General features: G+C 38.9%; 1 protein-coding gene across 1 annotated transcript in view; it reads left to right on the top strand.

Moving 5' to 3' along the window:
* fws (four way stop) overlaps positions 1-17,516 on the top strand; it is a 171,850-nt gene that overhangs the window by 45,881 nt on the left and 108,453 nt on the right. Inside the window, exons 4-5 of the mRNA XM_067138127.2 lie at positions 6,474-6,696; positions 15,610-15,752. Coding sequence (XP_066994228.1) covers positions 6,474-6,696; positions 15,610-15,752 — 366 coding nt within the window. The remainder of the gene's footprint in view (positions 1-6,473; positions 6,697-15,609; positions 15,753-17,516) is intronic.

Here is a 17,516-nt window from a genome sequence, read left to right as displayed (position 1 = left end):
GCGTAGTTGAAGCTGTTACCGGATGCCCGGAGCGTGGTGAATCACTAAGGTTCACATGGCCCTCTTGGAAGAATACACATCATGTGGAGACATTGCTATGGTCCAGACAGTCGTCCCCATACACGCCATGCACGTCCCTGTGAATTTTACTCCGTGTATGCCCTTTCGGCCACAAATATTGAACTACACTTCGCTGCTCTTCACACGTTGACAACAGTAACATGCGCACCATGGTTGTTTCGTAGTTCAGGCTTCTCTTGCTAGGGCTGCACATGAAAACAAAATACGCTCTGTAGCGCAAACTTCAAACTATATTGTCGTAAAATTTCAACATTCCAGCTGCAATACTAGAGGAGAAAAAAATTATTATTAGATAGGATGTGCAAGTGTCATTACTTCATCACTAATTTTTTTTCTATACAAATTCTATTTGATATGAATGGAATTTTAATGCTAAGGAATCGTGTGTCACTAACTTGAACCAAACCAAATGCTATGGCACTAAAGCACTGATGGGCTACCGAGTGACCACTGCTCACCCCAATGGCCTACAGATTGCATGTGATGCATTGTAGGGCAACAAATGTTCTTGGCCATTATTCTTTGCTTTCCAGACCATGGCTATTATGTCACTATCAGATAACTTGTCAATTGTTCTCGAGGTGACGAAGTGGATCTTGAGCTAGCCTTCAGATGCAGATAAAAATCCCTGCCCTGACAGCTGAGAATCAAACTCATTCATTTAGTAATAATAATAATAATAATAATAATAATAATAATAATAATAATAATAATAATAATAATATGATTATTATTATTATTATTATTATTATTATAATTATAATTATATATTATATATATTATTATTATTATTGTTACGGAGTTTTTCCGTGGTAGGTAGAGGTGAAAGAAGGTGCGGGTGTGAATAGGTCTCCAGCTACGAAAGCAAAATTAATTTAAAATTTAACAAGGTTATATTTTCTTTTCAAAAACAAAGAAATAACAAGCATGGCAGGTACAAGGTAGCAAATCAAAAAGGGTAGTTACAATATTTACAGGAATTGGGCTTCGCGCCCTGATTTTACACTGCTTGGGCAATCAGCTCAATTTTACCCCAAACACGAATTTTAACAGAGGGGCAGAAAACCCCATTCATACCTAGGAGCCCTTGCTCCAAATTACACAGAAAAGCCTCCACGAGGCATACAACACCTTTTTTTTTTTTTTTCAAAAGAGCCACTCGCTCTCAAAATTTAAGCCTCTCCCAGGCCACACCAAACTCCACCTTCAAGTTGTCCTCACTGGACATAGATACAGGGGTAAAATACCCAACCTACTGAGGTCTATTGAATAAAAATGGGCGATTACATGACCTCTAAAATAACAATTTGAGAGGAGGCGATCTTGCACTCCTAATACACTTGTTTTTAAAAACCTAATCTGGCTCTAGGCCACTAATGCAAGGGCTAATCCCGTACTACCGAGGTGACTTTAGAAAAGAGCAATTTGTTTTACATTAACGAAGAATAGGTTGAGAAAATAAGTTCACCTCAAGACAATGTGAGTGGGAGCTCGAGAGGGTTAGCACTCTCTATCCCAATATGCAGCTTAAAAGAGAATAGAAGAAAAGATCGTTACATCTTAGGAAAAGGTTACATGGAGGAACGCTTCGCACCCGCCCCGAGAGTTAAACTGCTGAGCTAGCAAAGAAAGAATTTATTAATCGGCCATTACCTTATTGATGACCGCTGCCGAGGAAAGAGGCGCTTCCCGCCTCCTGCTATGTACTTTCTACACTGAAAGATGGAACAGAAGTGGCTCGGAGACCCTAAAATCAGCAGTTTATATCCTCTCGCGGAAGGTTCTAGGCGTTAGGGGAATGAAAACACCCTCCCACAAACTTTTTATTGGCTCGGGTACAGAAACATATCCAAGTTGGGGGAAGATACATCGGATTGGTCGGAAATAACTCAAAGAAATTCAGGATTGGTTAAATGCAAAACAAGGGGAAAGAGAGGGGTATACAGCCAACTTAAACAATAACTGAAAAAAATTTAGCAAAGACAAACATTTGAAATAAAAATTTCTCCAACAAAATAGTTCTTTGACTTCGCACTAGGTTGCACTATTGTTGATCTTCAGTAGTGTCCTCTAGAAGAGAAAGTTCACACTTCTTACTTCAAGCGAAACAAAACCACATCAAAAATGACACAGTTCAAAAACTCAAAATTTTCCACGTGGTGACATCTTCTGAGAAAGTAGAGAATTAATAGCGTAGATAAAGTTCAGACTTCCTCCAGCAGAGGAGTTTCAACTGGCGCACATTTTAAATTAGCGGAGTGGAGGTGTACCGCCCGGTACAATTATTATTATTATTATTATTATTACTACTGGCTTGTTAGAATCCCTGCACTGTGGTGACTCTTCGAACCATTAACATTTGGAGGTGGTGGTGATAATCGTTGTTTTAAGAGGGAGTGTAACTGGACAACCACTCTCTCTTAACACTAACCAGAAGAAGAAACGGAAGAGGTCCACCCCTTTGAAGAATTATCATCAAAAGAAAGGGAAGGAGCATGAAATGCTTGAAAATAAATGACTCCCTACATCTTGCAAATCTAATACCATTGGGGTCAGAAATGAATGAAAATTCATCAAAGGAGGTTGAATAGGCAAGATAAAAGATTGAACAGTCACTCACTCTTTGGCTCTACCACCCTTCCTGGGTTTTAGTCTTGTTAACAACTTCTGCCTATTTTCGTAATCCTGTACCTCTTACTCCCAAGCTGCATAAGTTTCCTCCATGTCTTCTAACCATCTCCTTCTCAGTCTGCCTCTGCTCTGTCACCCCTCAGATTTTCCAAAACATACCATCTTGACATGGTTTTGCTGGGGAGACTTAGTATTTACAGTATACAGGCATCTTCTCGCTTTACACGATTAATTAGTTCCAAGTAATTATGGCATAATACAAGAACTTTTAAAGTGAATGTAGTATTATTATGTGGGTTAGATAGGAGATAGGGACTATTTCAAGGAAAAATTAAAAAGCCTGTGAGTTTTAAACAAGTGCAAATTTTGTATTAATTCCATTAGTACAGTGTGAAACTCTACGTACGTACTTAACTTTGAGAGTCTTCAGTCTGATGGTGAAATGACTGGGTGTGTTGAGTCTGGATCTCTGGTTCTCTTGAAGGTCTTGGCACAGCATATTGAGGATTGTGGTCAAGACTCAGCTGGCAGCTGGCATTCTTCTTCTCCATGTAGAGTTCTTTTTATCAAGCTACAGAATTCTGAATCTGTCTGGCAACTGTAGCACTTTTGTCCTTGTTAGGGTCATTCTCTTCAATAATTTTGATTGCATTATGAACGTGGTTTAAAACGTCAGCCATTTGTCTTGTTGTAAGCTGTTTAGTCGGTTCACAAATTTGAGCCTCTTCACCATTCATTTCTTTCTCCAGTTCAAGGAGGTCTTCATTGGTGATTTCTGCTGAATTGAACTGGAACAATTCGTCCACATTTGCCATGTCTACGTCCTCAAATCCAATAGATCTAGCCATGTCAACAACTGTATGTGTTGAACTGTTAAGTTCGGGTTCAGGATCAAAATCCAAAGAATTAGCATTATGAGACCAAATCATCTTCCGAACTCCCATCATACAAGATTCTTTAACTTCTGCCCATGCATATCCAATGTTTTCAGTTCCGTTCTTTATGGTGAAGTTCTTCCAAAATTGTGTGATTCTAAGTTTCATCTCCATTTGTTTTGTCAACTCGTTGCACGAGTGTTCTGCGGAGATAGTAGCTCTTGAAAGTTGCAATAACACCCTGATCCATGGGTTGAATCAGGGATGTTGTGTTCAGTGGCAGAAACAAAACACTGATGTCATCGGTATCCATGATACTTGGAGGTTGCCCTGGCACTTTAAACAAAAGTAGCGGGATTTGAAGGGAACATTTATTTTCTTACAATAAGCTTGTAGCTTATGACAGAGTTCATTGGAGAAGTAGGATTCAAACACAGCTCCTGTTATCCAAGCTTTCTTGTTTGAGTGCCAGACAAGTGGCAATTCTTGCTTAGAGTAGCCCTTGAGTGCTCATGGGTTCTCAGAGTGATAAACCAACAGAGGTTTGTTTTTATGGTCTCCAGAAGCATTTCCTCCTAATAAAAAAGTGAGACTATCTTTGGAGGCTTTAAAGCCGGGGACCCTCTTTTCTCATATTGACAGAAATGTACTGCTTGGCATACGTTTCCAGAACAAGCCCGTTTCATCCAAATTGAACACTTGTTGCGGCAAATATCCATGCTCCTCAATCACTCCTTGTAATTTTTTAGGAAATTTTTCAGCAGCAACAACATCCGCTCCTGCAGCCTCCCGTGTTAGCTGAAGGTTATGGAATCCGTGTCATCCCCTGAAATGTTCAAACCGACCAGCACTTGCAGAAAAACACTGCACCTCAGAGTCTGGATATGATGTTTTCAGTCTTTAAACAGTGCTTTTGCTTTAGGTTGAATAACCATGGTGGATATTGGGATGGAACATTTAGTTTGATGTTCAATACATTGGGCCAATATTCATTCCACCTTCCTCTATAATTGACACCCTAATTTGTTTTATCTTGGATGACGTCATTCTGGTCGCACTTTTGCAGCTTTCTGTAATTTTTTCTGCTTGACTTCTTATGGTTCTCAGGGTTGATTCTAAGATTCCTGTAGCTCTGACAATGTCTAGAGTGTGCTCATTGCATTCATATTCTTTTATAACTTCCAGCTTTCCTTCAAGTGTTATTTATTTCCTCCTTTGCTTTTTTTGCTTTTGGAAGCATTTTGACATCTTTCCTTCATAATATTTTTTAGAAAAAATAAAACATAGCTTGCTTACTCAATGCTGTCTTTAATACTGACCACATACTGCCAATCAACACTGAAACAACACAGGCAATCAGTTGGCCTTCTGACCCCAGCTTGGTAAGTTCGATCCTCGCCCAGTCCGGTTGTATTTGAAGGTTCTCAAATACGTCAGCCTTGTGTCGGTAGATTTATTGGCACATAAAAGTACTTCTACAGTACTAAATTCTGGCACTTCGGCATCTCCAAAAACCATAAAAGTAGTTAGTGGGACGTAAAAATTTTTTCATAGGAATGTTTCCTGTTCTATTGTTGGTCGACACTATTCCTTTTCTGGTTGATTCAGTTTATGAAACTGATTATTGTTTACTAATATGACTTTAGACCAAGTGGGCCCAAGGAATATTTTCTCAAAACAGTAGAGATAGCACAGCATATACCCTCTAAGATTACATGTTGGAAGAGTAGGTGCATCCATGGATAGTACAGATTAATAATTGAAGTCGGCTTGATTGGGACAAATTTCAGACGAAAATCACCTTTTGCTTAGAACGCGAGAGGATATTGCCGCACACTCGGTCATGAAATCGTCCACAGGGTGATTGTGAATCTGCAGCCTAACTTGTATATTTTCAAAATATCTTATATAATTATGTATATTTTAAAATCGCGTTATAGCGAAAACGTGAAAAGTGAGAACGCGTATAATGATGACTACTGTACTGTGTCTTCTGGTATAGGCTAGAACAAATTTGTTACTTTCATTGACCTTTCTCAGTCTCACTCTTGGCTTTGACAATATGAATTAACCGAGGTGCTGGTAATGCCATTTCTTGTGCAGCCAATCCCTGGTATGAATGGTAGGAATAATTTAATTTAATGTTATTTGCTTTACGTCCCACTAACTACTCTGTTGCGGTTTTCGGAGATGCTGAGATGCCGGGATTTAATCCCGCAGGAGTTCTTTTACGTGCCAGTAAATCTACTGACACGAGGCTGACATATTTGAGCCCCTTCAAATACCACCGGACTGAGCAAGGATCGAACCTGCCAAGTTGGGGTCAGAAGGCCAGCGCCTTAACCGTCTGAGCCACTCAGCCCGGCTGAATGATATGAAAATGTTGCTCATAGGGTTGATTGGTGCGAGCATTTCAGCAGGTTTGGAAGACTGATATGTAATAGCAACTTCGGGCTCACTCCTCGTTTACCTTGTTCGTTTATTGACATGTAGGCCATCTGTGATAACTGATGGCAAAGCTGTTGAGGATTCAACTAACCTTCAAGCTAAGTACTCAACATTTACTGTATTTGCCATCTTAACCAGGTTATGATTTTCAATTCTGTACATGACCAGTGTTGAGTAATTTTTACTTTAATGAATGAGGAAATATGTATTATGGAATAAAGGCTACATTAATTAAATTTCAAGATACGTTTAGTGATTAGGTATGTTCTTGTTTGTGTTTGAATCATCTTTGTGATCAAAGAACCATGATCTCCATTATCTCTATCAAGAAATTATGTAATATTGTATAAAACATTCTACTCACTTTGTTTTTTGGTTTTTTCATAATCTATTCAGTTTTATGTGTAAATAGCTCATTATTCTGTTTTGTTTTTGCAGTGCCTGTTGTCTGCTGTGGAGAGACTTCGTACCAAGATAATAGAACCATTTAATAAAGTAGAAATGCAGACCATGATGCTATCGAACCTACATGCCACATCTGACCTACTGAGACGAGTGACTCGCATACAGCATTTATCTAAACGTTTAAATGCCCTGATGCAGGCAGGCCCTGCAGGAACTATAGATATCATCAAGGCAGCTCAGAGCCTCAGTGAGTTGTGTAAGTTCATTTTCTTGTCAGTCTGAAAATAACTATTATTTTGTGTGGCTATTGTTAGCCTGGTGCAGCCCTTGTAAGATGGATTCTCTGACGAGGATGGGCAGCATCTTCTATGAATGGGATACTGTGTGTTCTTGTAATGGAGGATAGTGTTATGTGTGGTGTATGAGTTTCAGGGATGTTGAGGATAGTACAAGCATCCAATACCTGAGCCCAAAGAATTAACCATTTGAGATTTAAATCCCTGACCCAGCTGGGAATCAAACCCTGGTCCCTCTGAACTGAAGGCCACTACACTGACCATTCAGCAAAGAAGCTGGACTGAAAATAACTACGCAACTTCTATTTGATTTCAGTCTAGTATAATCAGCACCCCAATCGTATTGTCTGGTTTTTTATTTGCTTTTTATGGCATCCTCTATCAGCTATTATACCAGTTATGGTATATGAGTTCCCTCTGGGACAAGTATTTCAGAATTCTCACTAATGCACACTCATGCAAAACATCTCAACAACAAAATAATCGTGAGACAACACTAATGACTAATATGATCAGGGAATAAAGCTAACAAAAGGGAAATATAATTATATATAGAAACAGTTGGAGAGCAGCTAATTACCATGTAAACTCATATGTATAGAGTGCATTGTCACATTGTGTTGTGGTGGTGGGTGTATTAGGCATTAAACCTTTTATTTTTATTATGACGTTGGTGACACAACAAGGTGGCAATCAGATTATGCTACTAGATAATTCATTAAATAAATTCACGTAGGTCATGGTAATATTTGGTCATCGATAATAAGTGTGCTAATATTGTCACCACAGTAAAACTAAAAGAAAGGGAAAATGAATATTTACTAATATGACTTTAGACCAAGTGGTCCCAAGAAATTTTTTCTCAAAACAGCAGAGGTAGCACAAGATTGCGTGTAGGAAGAGTAGACGCATCCATGGATAGTACAGATTAATAATTAAAGTCAACTTGGTTGGGACAAATTTCAGTCAAAATTCACCTTTCACTTAGAACACGAAAGAGGATATAGCAGGGGGGGTGGGGGGGGATAACATAACATTTAAACAAGTGCATATATTGTTAAAGCATTACTTCATATAATAAGGTACATTTAGAACAAGATGAAATACTCATTGAAAAAAAGGGTAAGTTCAACTTTCACACATTGCAACCTAATAAAAATGATTTTGGGGAATTGCTTACACAGTGTTAATAAATGTTTTTTAAGAGATACCAGGCACTTGAAAACAAGGGAGAAATGATCAAAATACCTACATAAATTATGAATTACAAAGAGAAAAGTTTGAATAGGACCTAATATACAAAGAATTCAATAAACTAGTTAATTTCCTGACCATAGAGAGCAAACAGTTATTAACTATGAGAAAGTGCCAATAACAGGTTAAAAAATTGCTCACTAAACCAGGTATTATCATTCTGACTGATCTATCCTAAACATCACTGAACAATTTGTACTACAAATTTTACAATGTCATAATAATCACTTTCATAAAATGAATCTACCAGAAAAGGAATAGTGTTGACCAACAATACAACAAGAAACATTCGTAAGTAACGTTCACTATCTATAATGGATCTTAGATCAATGTTTTACAATCTTAGATAAAATATCTTTATCTCCAATTTATGTTGCTCCTTTTACTTTTCTCTCATGCCATTGCCATTGTTTTTCCTCTATACTAATTCTTATTGCACATTCTTCAACTTTTGCATTTAGTGCACCAAATATTCCTGCACTTTTTTACTGAGTTCTTTCTTGTTCCTCTCAATTCTGTTTTTCCTATCCTCATGATTTCATTCATCACATTTTGAAACAGTACTAACAAAACTTCCATACCTCAGTCTTGTTTGAAATTTTAACCATCCTGTTTTGTTCACTTGTGTCATGATATAATGGTTATGTTTAAAGTATATTCATTTTACCATTTTTTATTGTTTCTTTTAATACCTACTTGTACCAGACTTTGCCTAACCTTTACTTTGTGGAGACTGTTATAGACCTTTCCTAAATTAATGAATGCTATTATCACATCCTTTCTGTACACCCATTGCCTTTCCATGTTTTGTCTCATGATGAAAATTAATTCCACTGTAATGTTCCCCTTCTGAAATCAAACAAGTCTTCCTGAAGTTACATTTCCATTTATTTCATCCCTCTCATAGAATGTTATATAGGATGGAAAAGAACAAATTAAGTACTGTATAAATTATGTAATTATAGTTATTCCTAGTTTCATGAAAGGTAAGAGCTGTTTTATGGGATGCATTGCTTTTGTTTTGTTATTTCCTATCCTCAAAATGTTAATCTTCTGGTTTATTAAATACTATTTTATTGCACATTTTTCCTTACAGCACTTGTGGAAAGCAGTCTAAATGGGAAACTTCTTCTCAGTTGGCCGTTTTATTGACAAGAATATCTTATGATGATATATTGTTACATTTAAATTCAAAGATTTTGAATTTTTTTCTGGAACTAGTATTAGATCTGTCCTATTTTCCAAACCAAACCCTAAGGCACAATAGCCCCAAACAACCGCTGCTCAGCCCAAAGGCCTGCAGATTACGAGATGTCATGTGGTCAGCACAACAAATACTCTTGGCCGTTATTCTTCGCTTTCTAGACTGGGGCTACTATCTAACTGACAGATAGCTCCTCAATTGTAGTCACGTAGGTTGAGTGAACCTCAAACCAGCCCTCAGATACAGGTAAAATTCCCTGGCCTGGCACCTCCAGGTAAGAGGGTCACGCTTCTCCTACACTGCAAGGCCGGCCCTGCCCTTTATGATATTAGCTTCTTTAGAAGTTCAAAGGCAAAACAAAAAAGAATCATTGATAGTTGCATGTTTACACGTCATGTTTTAATTACTGTGATATTTATTCTTAAGGGTTTTTAATCACGATACCAGTTTCAAGCACTTGCCAACTTCGTGACAGCCGGCCGAATTTCCCATCTGGCCACAGCAGTCCACAGTGACCACTGAGTAAATACTGAACCTGGAGACCAGAGAAATGCTGCTAAATGGAAAATGACTTAAGCTACGGGCTGCTGTAATCCCTGCGGAAAGTTTGGTAGCTCTGGAGTGAGGATAAGAATATTGCCCAGACCATTGTGCGGGGTTGTTGATCCCAGCAGAACACCTTTATGACGGGACCACGGTGGACCCTATCCATATCTAGTAACATTTCCTTTGCTATTCCAGCTATTTCTCTTTGAACACTGAAGCATTTTTATGATCACAATAGCACTAAATAGCTGTCATACACAGAAATGCTTCCTTATAACAAATATCACAAAAAAACTTCTAATTGTATATGACATAAAAGTGGTCAAATCCTTGAAATTGTGAACATTTTCAAATACCTAGGGAGTGAATTAATGCTGAATACAAGACTGGACATGGAGATTAGCAAGAAGGTGCAACAGGGCAATGCATTCGACCACAGTGTAAGAAACCTTGTCTGGAAGTACCAAGGAAGTGTAAAAAAGATAATGTACAAAATGTATTATGAACCCATAGTGACTTATGCAGCTGAGACCTGGATAGTGACAAGTAGGGAGGAGAGTAGAATTCAAGCCACACCACGGTAGACCAGTGACATGTTGCAAGGAGAAGATCTTCAACTGTACAAGATGCAGGGCACAGCATGCAATTCAGTAGATGTTCCTTGGTCTGGGGTTCTCCGCAGTGGCAGTTAAGGTTGTCGACAGGGAAGTGCCATTTTTGGAGATTGTGTATGGATCTTTCAACTCCAGAATGAAGATGATTGAGTGATCTCCACACAGTCAAAGTTTGTTCATGCCCAGGTGGGAGACTTTCTGAAGGGCAAGTGAAGAAAACCATATTTGTTGGTGTAGCTGATGTAGTTTTCAAGACTGCTGTGGTTTTCAGGAAGCTTCTCCTGGATCTCAATCTAGGGGTAGCTGGTACATAACCATATAATGGCTGGGATTGCTGATGGACCTGTCTAGTTCTCTCTACATTGGGTTCAGTGGGAAAGTGTCATGTGAAATAAAGGTGTAGGGAATTGAAATTCAAATCACCTATTACTAATTGGTCTGTGTGCTGAAAATGAACTGTTCATCACATATACACACTTCCAACTTTCCAACCGCTTCAAAACAACATGGATGCACCCACGATCCAAACACTGGCATCTCATTGACTATGTTATTACCTGGCAATGCAACAGAAGAGATGTCCTAATCACAAAGACAGCAAGAAACATTGATGACTATTGGACAGATCATAAACTTCTTCTTAGTCAACTCAGGATTTCCATCCATCAGAAGCCACGTGTTTGTCTCACGCACCCTCTGACATCGGTAAACTTAAGAATGAAACTGTTGCCACAGAATACTAGAACTCAATTTTAATCCACTTGTCACACACCCAGTCATCTGGAAAGATGTGGATTCTGAATGGACCACGCTCCAAAATATCATCAAACAATCAGCAGAATGTGCTAATAGCTTTGAGAAGAGGAAAAAATTAGACTGATTTCATGATAATAATGAGGCCATAATCAACATTATCAATGCCAAGCATGATGTCTTTTTATCTTTCACACAAGATCCATCTTCTCAGATGAAGGAAACATGCTTTCAGGAGCTGTAGCAGAAATGTCAGGCTAAAATCAGGGACATAAAGAAAAACTGGTGGCAACAAAAAGCCAAATAACTACAAAATTTGTCAGATGTTAGGGACCTAAGTAATTGTTATGCTGGACTAAAACAGATTTATGGACCAGTCCGCGTCTCATCTGGAAATCTGAAAGGTGCCGACAAGACCACCATTTTTACTGACAGTCAAGACATCCTGAGATGCTGGAAAGACCACTTTGGTTCACTTTTAAACCACAGTTCCGCTCCTGCTGGAAACTTCCTCCAGCATGTCCCACATCATCGTATGCAACCGTGGATGACAATGGCATCATCATTTCAAGGATACAACAAATATCCTCTCAGCCTCAACCCAAGGAAGGCTTCTGGACATTCCCTCTTACTCATTCTTAATGGAGGTTTACCTCTCAAAAGAAACTCTTTTCTTTGATCCTAATGATATGGGAAACCCAAAAAGTACCTGCCAACATGGAAAATTGTACCATAGTCACCATCTTCAAAAAGGGCAACCGAAGTATCTGTGGTAACTACTGTTTCATATCCCTAAAATATTTGCCAGGATCCTGTTGAATCGACTTCAGATTCTCTCTGAGAAGATACTTTCTGAATCACTGTGTGGGTTTCACATATCCAGAGACACCACTGACATGATCTTCGGTACTAGATAGTTGCAGAAAAATGCAGAGAACAACAGAAACCCTTGTTCTTTGTGTTTTATGACCTGGAAAAGGCCTTTGATACTGTGCCTTGAGGTGATATGTGGATGGTCTTTAGGCAGCTTGGCTGCCTTGAACATCTTGTAGGACTTGTCCAGGCACTCCACGATCGTATGGTTGATCAGGTTCTGTATCTAAACAATGTCAGTGACAAGTAGGGAGGAGAGTAGAATTCAAGCCACACCACGGTAGACCAGTGACGTGTTGCAAGGAGAAGATCTTCAACTGTACAAGATGCAGGGCACAGCATGCAGTTCGGTAGATGTTCCTTGGTCTGGGGTTCTCCAATTACTAATGGAATAAAGCAATGCTGTGTGCTTGCACCTACACTTTTTGCACTGTATCTGACAGCTATGCTCTATGAGATATCTGCCAACAACACAGATGTGGAAATTAGTTGTCATTTTGATGGAGGTATTTTTAATCAGGCTAGACTCTTATAAGACTAAACCATCTCACCCGGTTAACAGATATTGCAGTATTCAGATGACAATGCTGCTTTAGCTCATTCTTTCGAGGAACTGCAAACATCGGTTGACTGGTTTAAAACAGCTTGTGAACACTTCGGCCTGACTATAAAAATTCAGAAAACTAAAGTTTCTGCACAACCTGCTCCTGGAACCAGTTTGACAGACTTCAACATCACCATCTCAGATCCATCTCTGGAACAAGTAGACCACTTGTCCTAACTTGGGAGTATCCTCTCGACACGCACCTCTGAGATGGACGTAGAAAACAGAATACGAGCTAGTAATTGTGCATTTGGACGTCTTTCCCGCAAAGTCTCTTCAAATAAACCCTTCCCCCTCCCATAGCACAACAGCCCCAAAGGGCCTTGGCCTACCAAGCGACCGCTGCTCAGCCCAAAGGCCTACAGATTACGAGGTGTCATATGGTCAGCACGATGGATCTTCTCGGCCGATATTCTTAGCTTTCTATACTGGGGCCGCTTTTTCACCGTCAGATAGCTCCTCAGTTGTAATCACGTAGCAGAGTGGACGTTGAACCAGCCCTCAGATACAGGTAAAAATCCCTGACCTGGCCGAGAATCGACCCTCCGGGTAAGGGGCAGGCACGTTACTCCTACACCGCGGGGCTGACTTTACAAATATCCACTAGACTGATGGTGTACCAAGCTGCTGTCTCCACATTACTGTATGGATGTGAAACATGGACTCTGTACTGCTGTGACATCAAGAAACTGGAATGCTTTCACCAGCAGAAGCTTAGGATCATCATAAATATCAAATGGGAGGATTATGTAACCAATGTTGGAGTTCTTGAAAAAGCATAGATGAATTGTATAGAAGCCTCCATCATCATTCACCAGTTGAGTTGGATTGGACATGTCCAATGCATGAACAGTTACTGTAGAGTAAAATAATTTTTGGCAGGAGGACTTGTGGTGCCCCTCTTAAATGCTACAAGGATCAGCTCAAATGAAGAGCACAGACATCAACCTCAGTATTTGGCATAGATTTGCTGAAAATCGCCCTCGCTAGTGTGTAACTACATCCACTGCTGTCCAGCAGTTTGAAACAGAGCGTCAAAGACTGCAAACAGTGGCTCATCTTAGAAGCCCAACCACATCCACCCCACTCACGCAGGTGTACCAAATGTGGTTGCAATTTATATGCAAGAATTGGCCTGTTGAGCCAGCAACATCATCTGCACAAAGCGGACTAAACATGAACTGCAGATGAAAAATGTATACTCAGATATGAGTAACGGCTGATGACGACAGCAACTACCTGATGACGAATATCTGGTGGCGCTATCCCTGCAAGCTGGTAGAGTTTTAGAAGAGATGTAGGCCTCAGACAATCTGTAACAAGCCTACATGATGAAGTCAAATAAATATTAAAGTTTATTTATTCCACCTGTTCAATAAATAAACTTTAATATTTATTTGACTTCACTGTACATTGTAATACAGACCTAAACATGAGAATTATAACATGTAAAGCCTACATGATACATTGAGTGCTTCGTCAACTTTGTTTGTGTGGGTAGATTTGTACCAAACTGGGCAGGCATATTCTGCAGTTCTGTAACTTAATGCAAGAGTTGTAGTTCATAGGGTTTTTTGTTGAGAGCCCCATGTGCTACCAGTGATTTTATAAAGGTTGTTATTTCTAGCTTCCACCTTCAGCCTCATATTCTGCAGTGTCGCTTGTAACTCAGGTACGATCAAGAGTGACTCCCAGATATTTTGGATGAGGCGTGTTTACTAAACATAATACTTGCCATGAGATGTTATGTTTGTGTTGTGCCCGATTGTGCTTAAACTGGGTTTGGCCGAAGTTGATTGTTATAGTAATAGGCATCCAATTCACTCAATGCATATGTAAGGTGAAATGAAATACCTAATAAGTATGATAGAAAAGAAGAGGAAATATAGAGTGAGAAACAAAGATGTTAGAAAGGAAGTCGGCATAGAAAGCCTAGATGAGAGAATTGATAGGAATAAACTAAGATGGTTTGGACTTGTAAAGAGGATGGATCAGGGGGGGAAAAAACAGATGTAGGAGATGAAGTTGGAGGGAAAGGGAGACCTAAAACCAGGTGGATCGGTTCAATAAAGAGGAGGGCAGGAAGAAGAAACCTGAATTGGGACAAAATGATGGAAGAGGAATGGTGGAAGGAGAGAGGAATGTAGAGAAGTACTATAAATGCCCCGACCCGGCAGGAGCTGGAAAAGGGGAAAGGAGGGGGGAGGAGGATAAAAGAAACCAGTGATCTTATATCAGTGTGGATGCTGTTTTTCCAGCTGTTGAAGCACAAATAACCCAAAAATATGCAAATGAAAATACTTCCTATAAATGTGAGTGAAATTTGCCAGGATCACTGCGTGGGACCACTGATCCCAGCAGAACATTTTTATAACAGGACCATGGTGATCCCCAAGATCCGTTACAAAAAAAAACACATATTTTTAATTTCATTCATGTGTATTTACATTTTAGCCCATAGTTTCATGTATTTAAGAAGAGATTAGTAAAAAAAAAACTGGTCCAATGGGAAGGTTGTCTGGTGCTGAACATGTTAAATACTTTGGGTTGGAAAGGGTTGATGTGAATATTGTGCCTGTATAAAATATTGTGGATCTATATACATTAACTTCATTACATTACAGCTTTATTACCCCACCATAGTTACAAACCATCAGTATAAGAAAATAAAGGTAGCACATGACTGGACTAACTACTTAACTACAACTAAATCTATAACTAAATCTGTCTGGCTGCAACATCACTGCTTGGTGAGGAACTCCGACCACCTTTCCCTGGGATGCCGTGACCAGATATGTCGCATGAGGCCAGAAATTGAGCCCTCATAAACCCCTTAAGATGTCCATGCTAGCTTCCCCACCCTTTCTCTGTGTAGCAGCTCACACATGGGCAGATTGCCAGCTCTAGTGGATCTATATAGGTATTTGGTTGAGAATAACTTTTGAAGGCAAAATGTACTAGAATTTGTTTCTCTCTTATTTGTTCAATCAGATTAAGTCATTAATGAGAGTTTTTGTTTTTAAAGCTCAAATCACAGAAGATGTGGACCTCTCTGGCCTAGAGGTGGTTGAGGAGGAGTTACGAACTATACGTTTACATCGAAATGATGTGGAGAAGCAGACGAGGTTGATGCTGAATCAAGGGCTGCAGTCACAAAATCAAACCCAGGTAGTCTTATGAACACAGAAGAACGCTGAAAATCCAAATTTTTGGCTAATCCAAACAGAATCTGTGACAAGGGATGAAAAATTAAAATCCTACTTGCAATGTAAAGAAAGGATTTAATCATAGTATAGTACTTTAAAAAATTTTTTTTTTTAAAGTCAGCATTTAGTGGTACTGTAGAAATCCAGATGTGTATAATATATTGTTAATTAGTATACTGCAGCTGTAGTAAAATTCAAGCTATAAACTAGAAATGACAAATACAGTAAGCACTTTCATACTGTTTTCTGAACTGTAAGTGCAAAACATGCTTGTTGCATAAAAATGTCATTACTATGTTTTGTAATGCACTGTTTAACAATGTATTTTCCTGTTAGTTTAGACAACTTTCATATTTGTGTGAGAACACAGTAACTTAACTAGAAATTTTGTAATTCACTTTTGACTTACAGAACTAAACCTTCTACATTTGCTTGTGGCTGCTAATGTTGTAACTGTATACTGTGTTCTGTATACAGTATTACATGATTTGTTTGGATAATCTGAACATTTACAAATCTGAACAGACCACAGCCCTAATTAGTTTGGATTGCCGGGGTTCTACTGTATATAAAACACTGAAATTAGAACTGTATTATTAGTTATTAATAAATTGAAATAGTTGTGGGAGACAATGGGGGGTATTTGTTAATGGATAATTGTGAATCCTTCTATTATTGAGTATTAATTTGTTCATTAAATCCATTATTATGTAGTCAGTCACTTTGACAGTTAAAAATATAAGTTAGGTGTGGAAAGAAACAAGCAAGTATCTGATCAAGTCTTATGTGGAAAAATAGCAACTTGAAAGGAACCCATAATAGGAAATACACAATCATCATCATCATCATCATCCTAAACCATCTCCAGTTTCCCAGGTGTGGTATATGAGCCTCGTCCATCTCATCCTGTCCTTGTACTATTCTTCCTCCACCAACTTGTCCCAGTCATGACCTCTCAGCAGTACATCATTCTTAACTAAATCTATCCATTTCCTTTGTGGCCTTCCCACGATTCATCTTCCTTCTACTTTTCTGTCAAATTCTTTCCTTGCAGTTATGTTTACTGGCATCCTCTTCATGTGACCAAACCACTTCAGTCTTGATATCTGAGTCTTATTGAGGAGAGAATCATCTATTCCTACTTCTTCTCTAATTTGCTCATTCCTAATCTTGTCTTTCCTGGTTTTCTGGATCATAGTGCATAGGAATTTCATTTCAGCTGCCTGAAGTTTAGAATTATCTCTGTTGGTCAGTGTTGTGGTTTCGAGACTGTATGTAAGAATTGGTATATAATAGGACTTGTACAATGTCATTTTTGTTTTCATGGGTATTTGATCATCCCACAGCAGGTGTCTTACCTGGTGGTAAAATTGTGTTGCCTTATTGATTCGATTGTTCACCTCATGTTTTGCTAGGTTGTCATTTGATATAATGCTACCCAAGTATTTGAAAACTGGCACGCTGTCCAGTTGGGTTTCATTTAACATGACTATTGGTTCTGCTCCTTCCCCATACACTTTCATCACCACCGTCTTGGTCTTGCTGATGTTTAAACCATATTTCTTAAACTCCTCATTCCAGCTTTACATTCTCTCTCCCAATTCCTCTTCTGAGTCACTCCAGATCGCAACATCATCTGCAAATGTGAAGGCTTTGATATCTCTGTGATCTTTCCTTTTAATAGATTTCAATACTACATCCATTACAATAATAAATAGAAGTGGTG

Source organism: Anabrus simplex, chromosome 1 (genome assembly GCF_040414725.1).
Source record: "Anabrus simplex isolate iqAnaSimp1 chromosome 1, ASM4041472v1, whole genome shotgun sequence".
NCBI classification, from domain to species: Eukaryota; Metazoa; Arthropoda; class Insecta; order Orthoptera; family Tettigoniidae; genus Anabrus; species Anabrus simplex.
The sequence above is the reverse complement of the archived record's forward strand: the minus strand, read 5'-3'. Positions and strand labels throughout refer to the sequence as shown.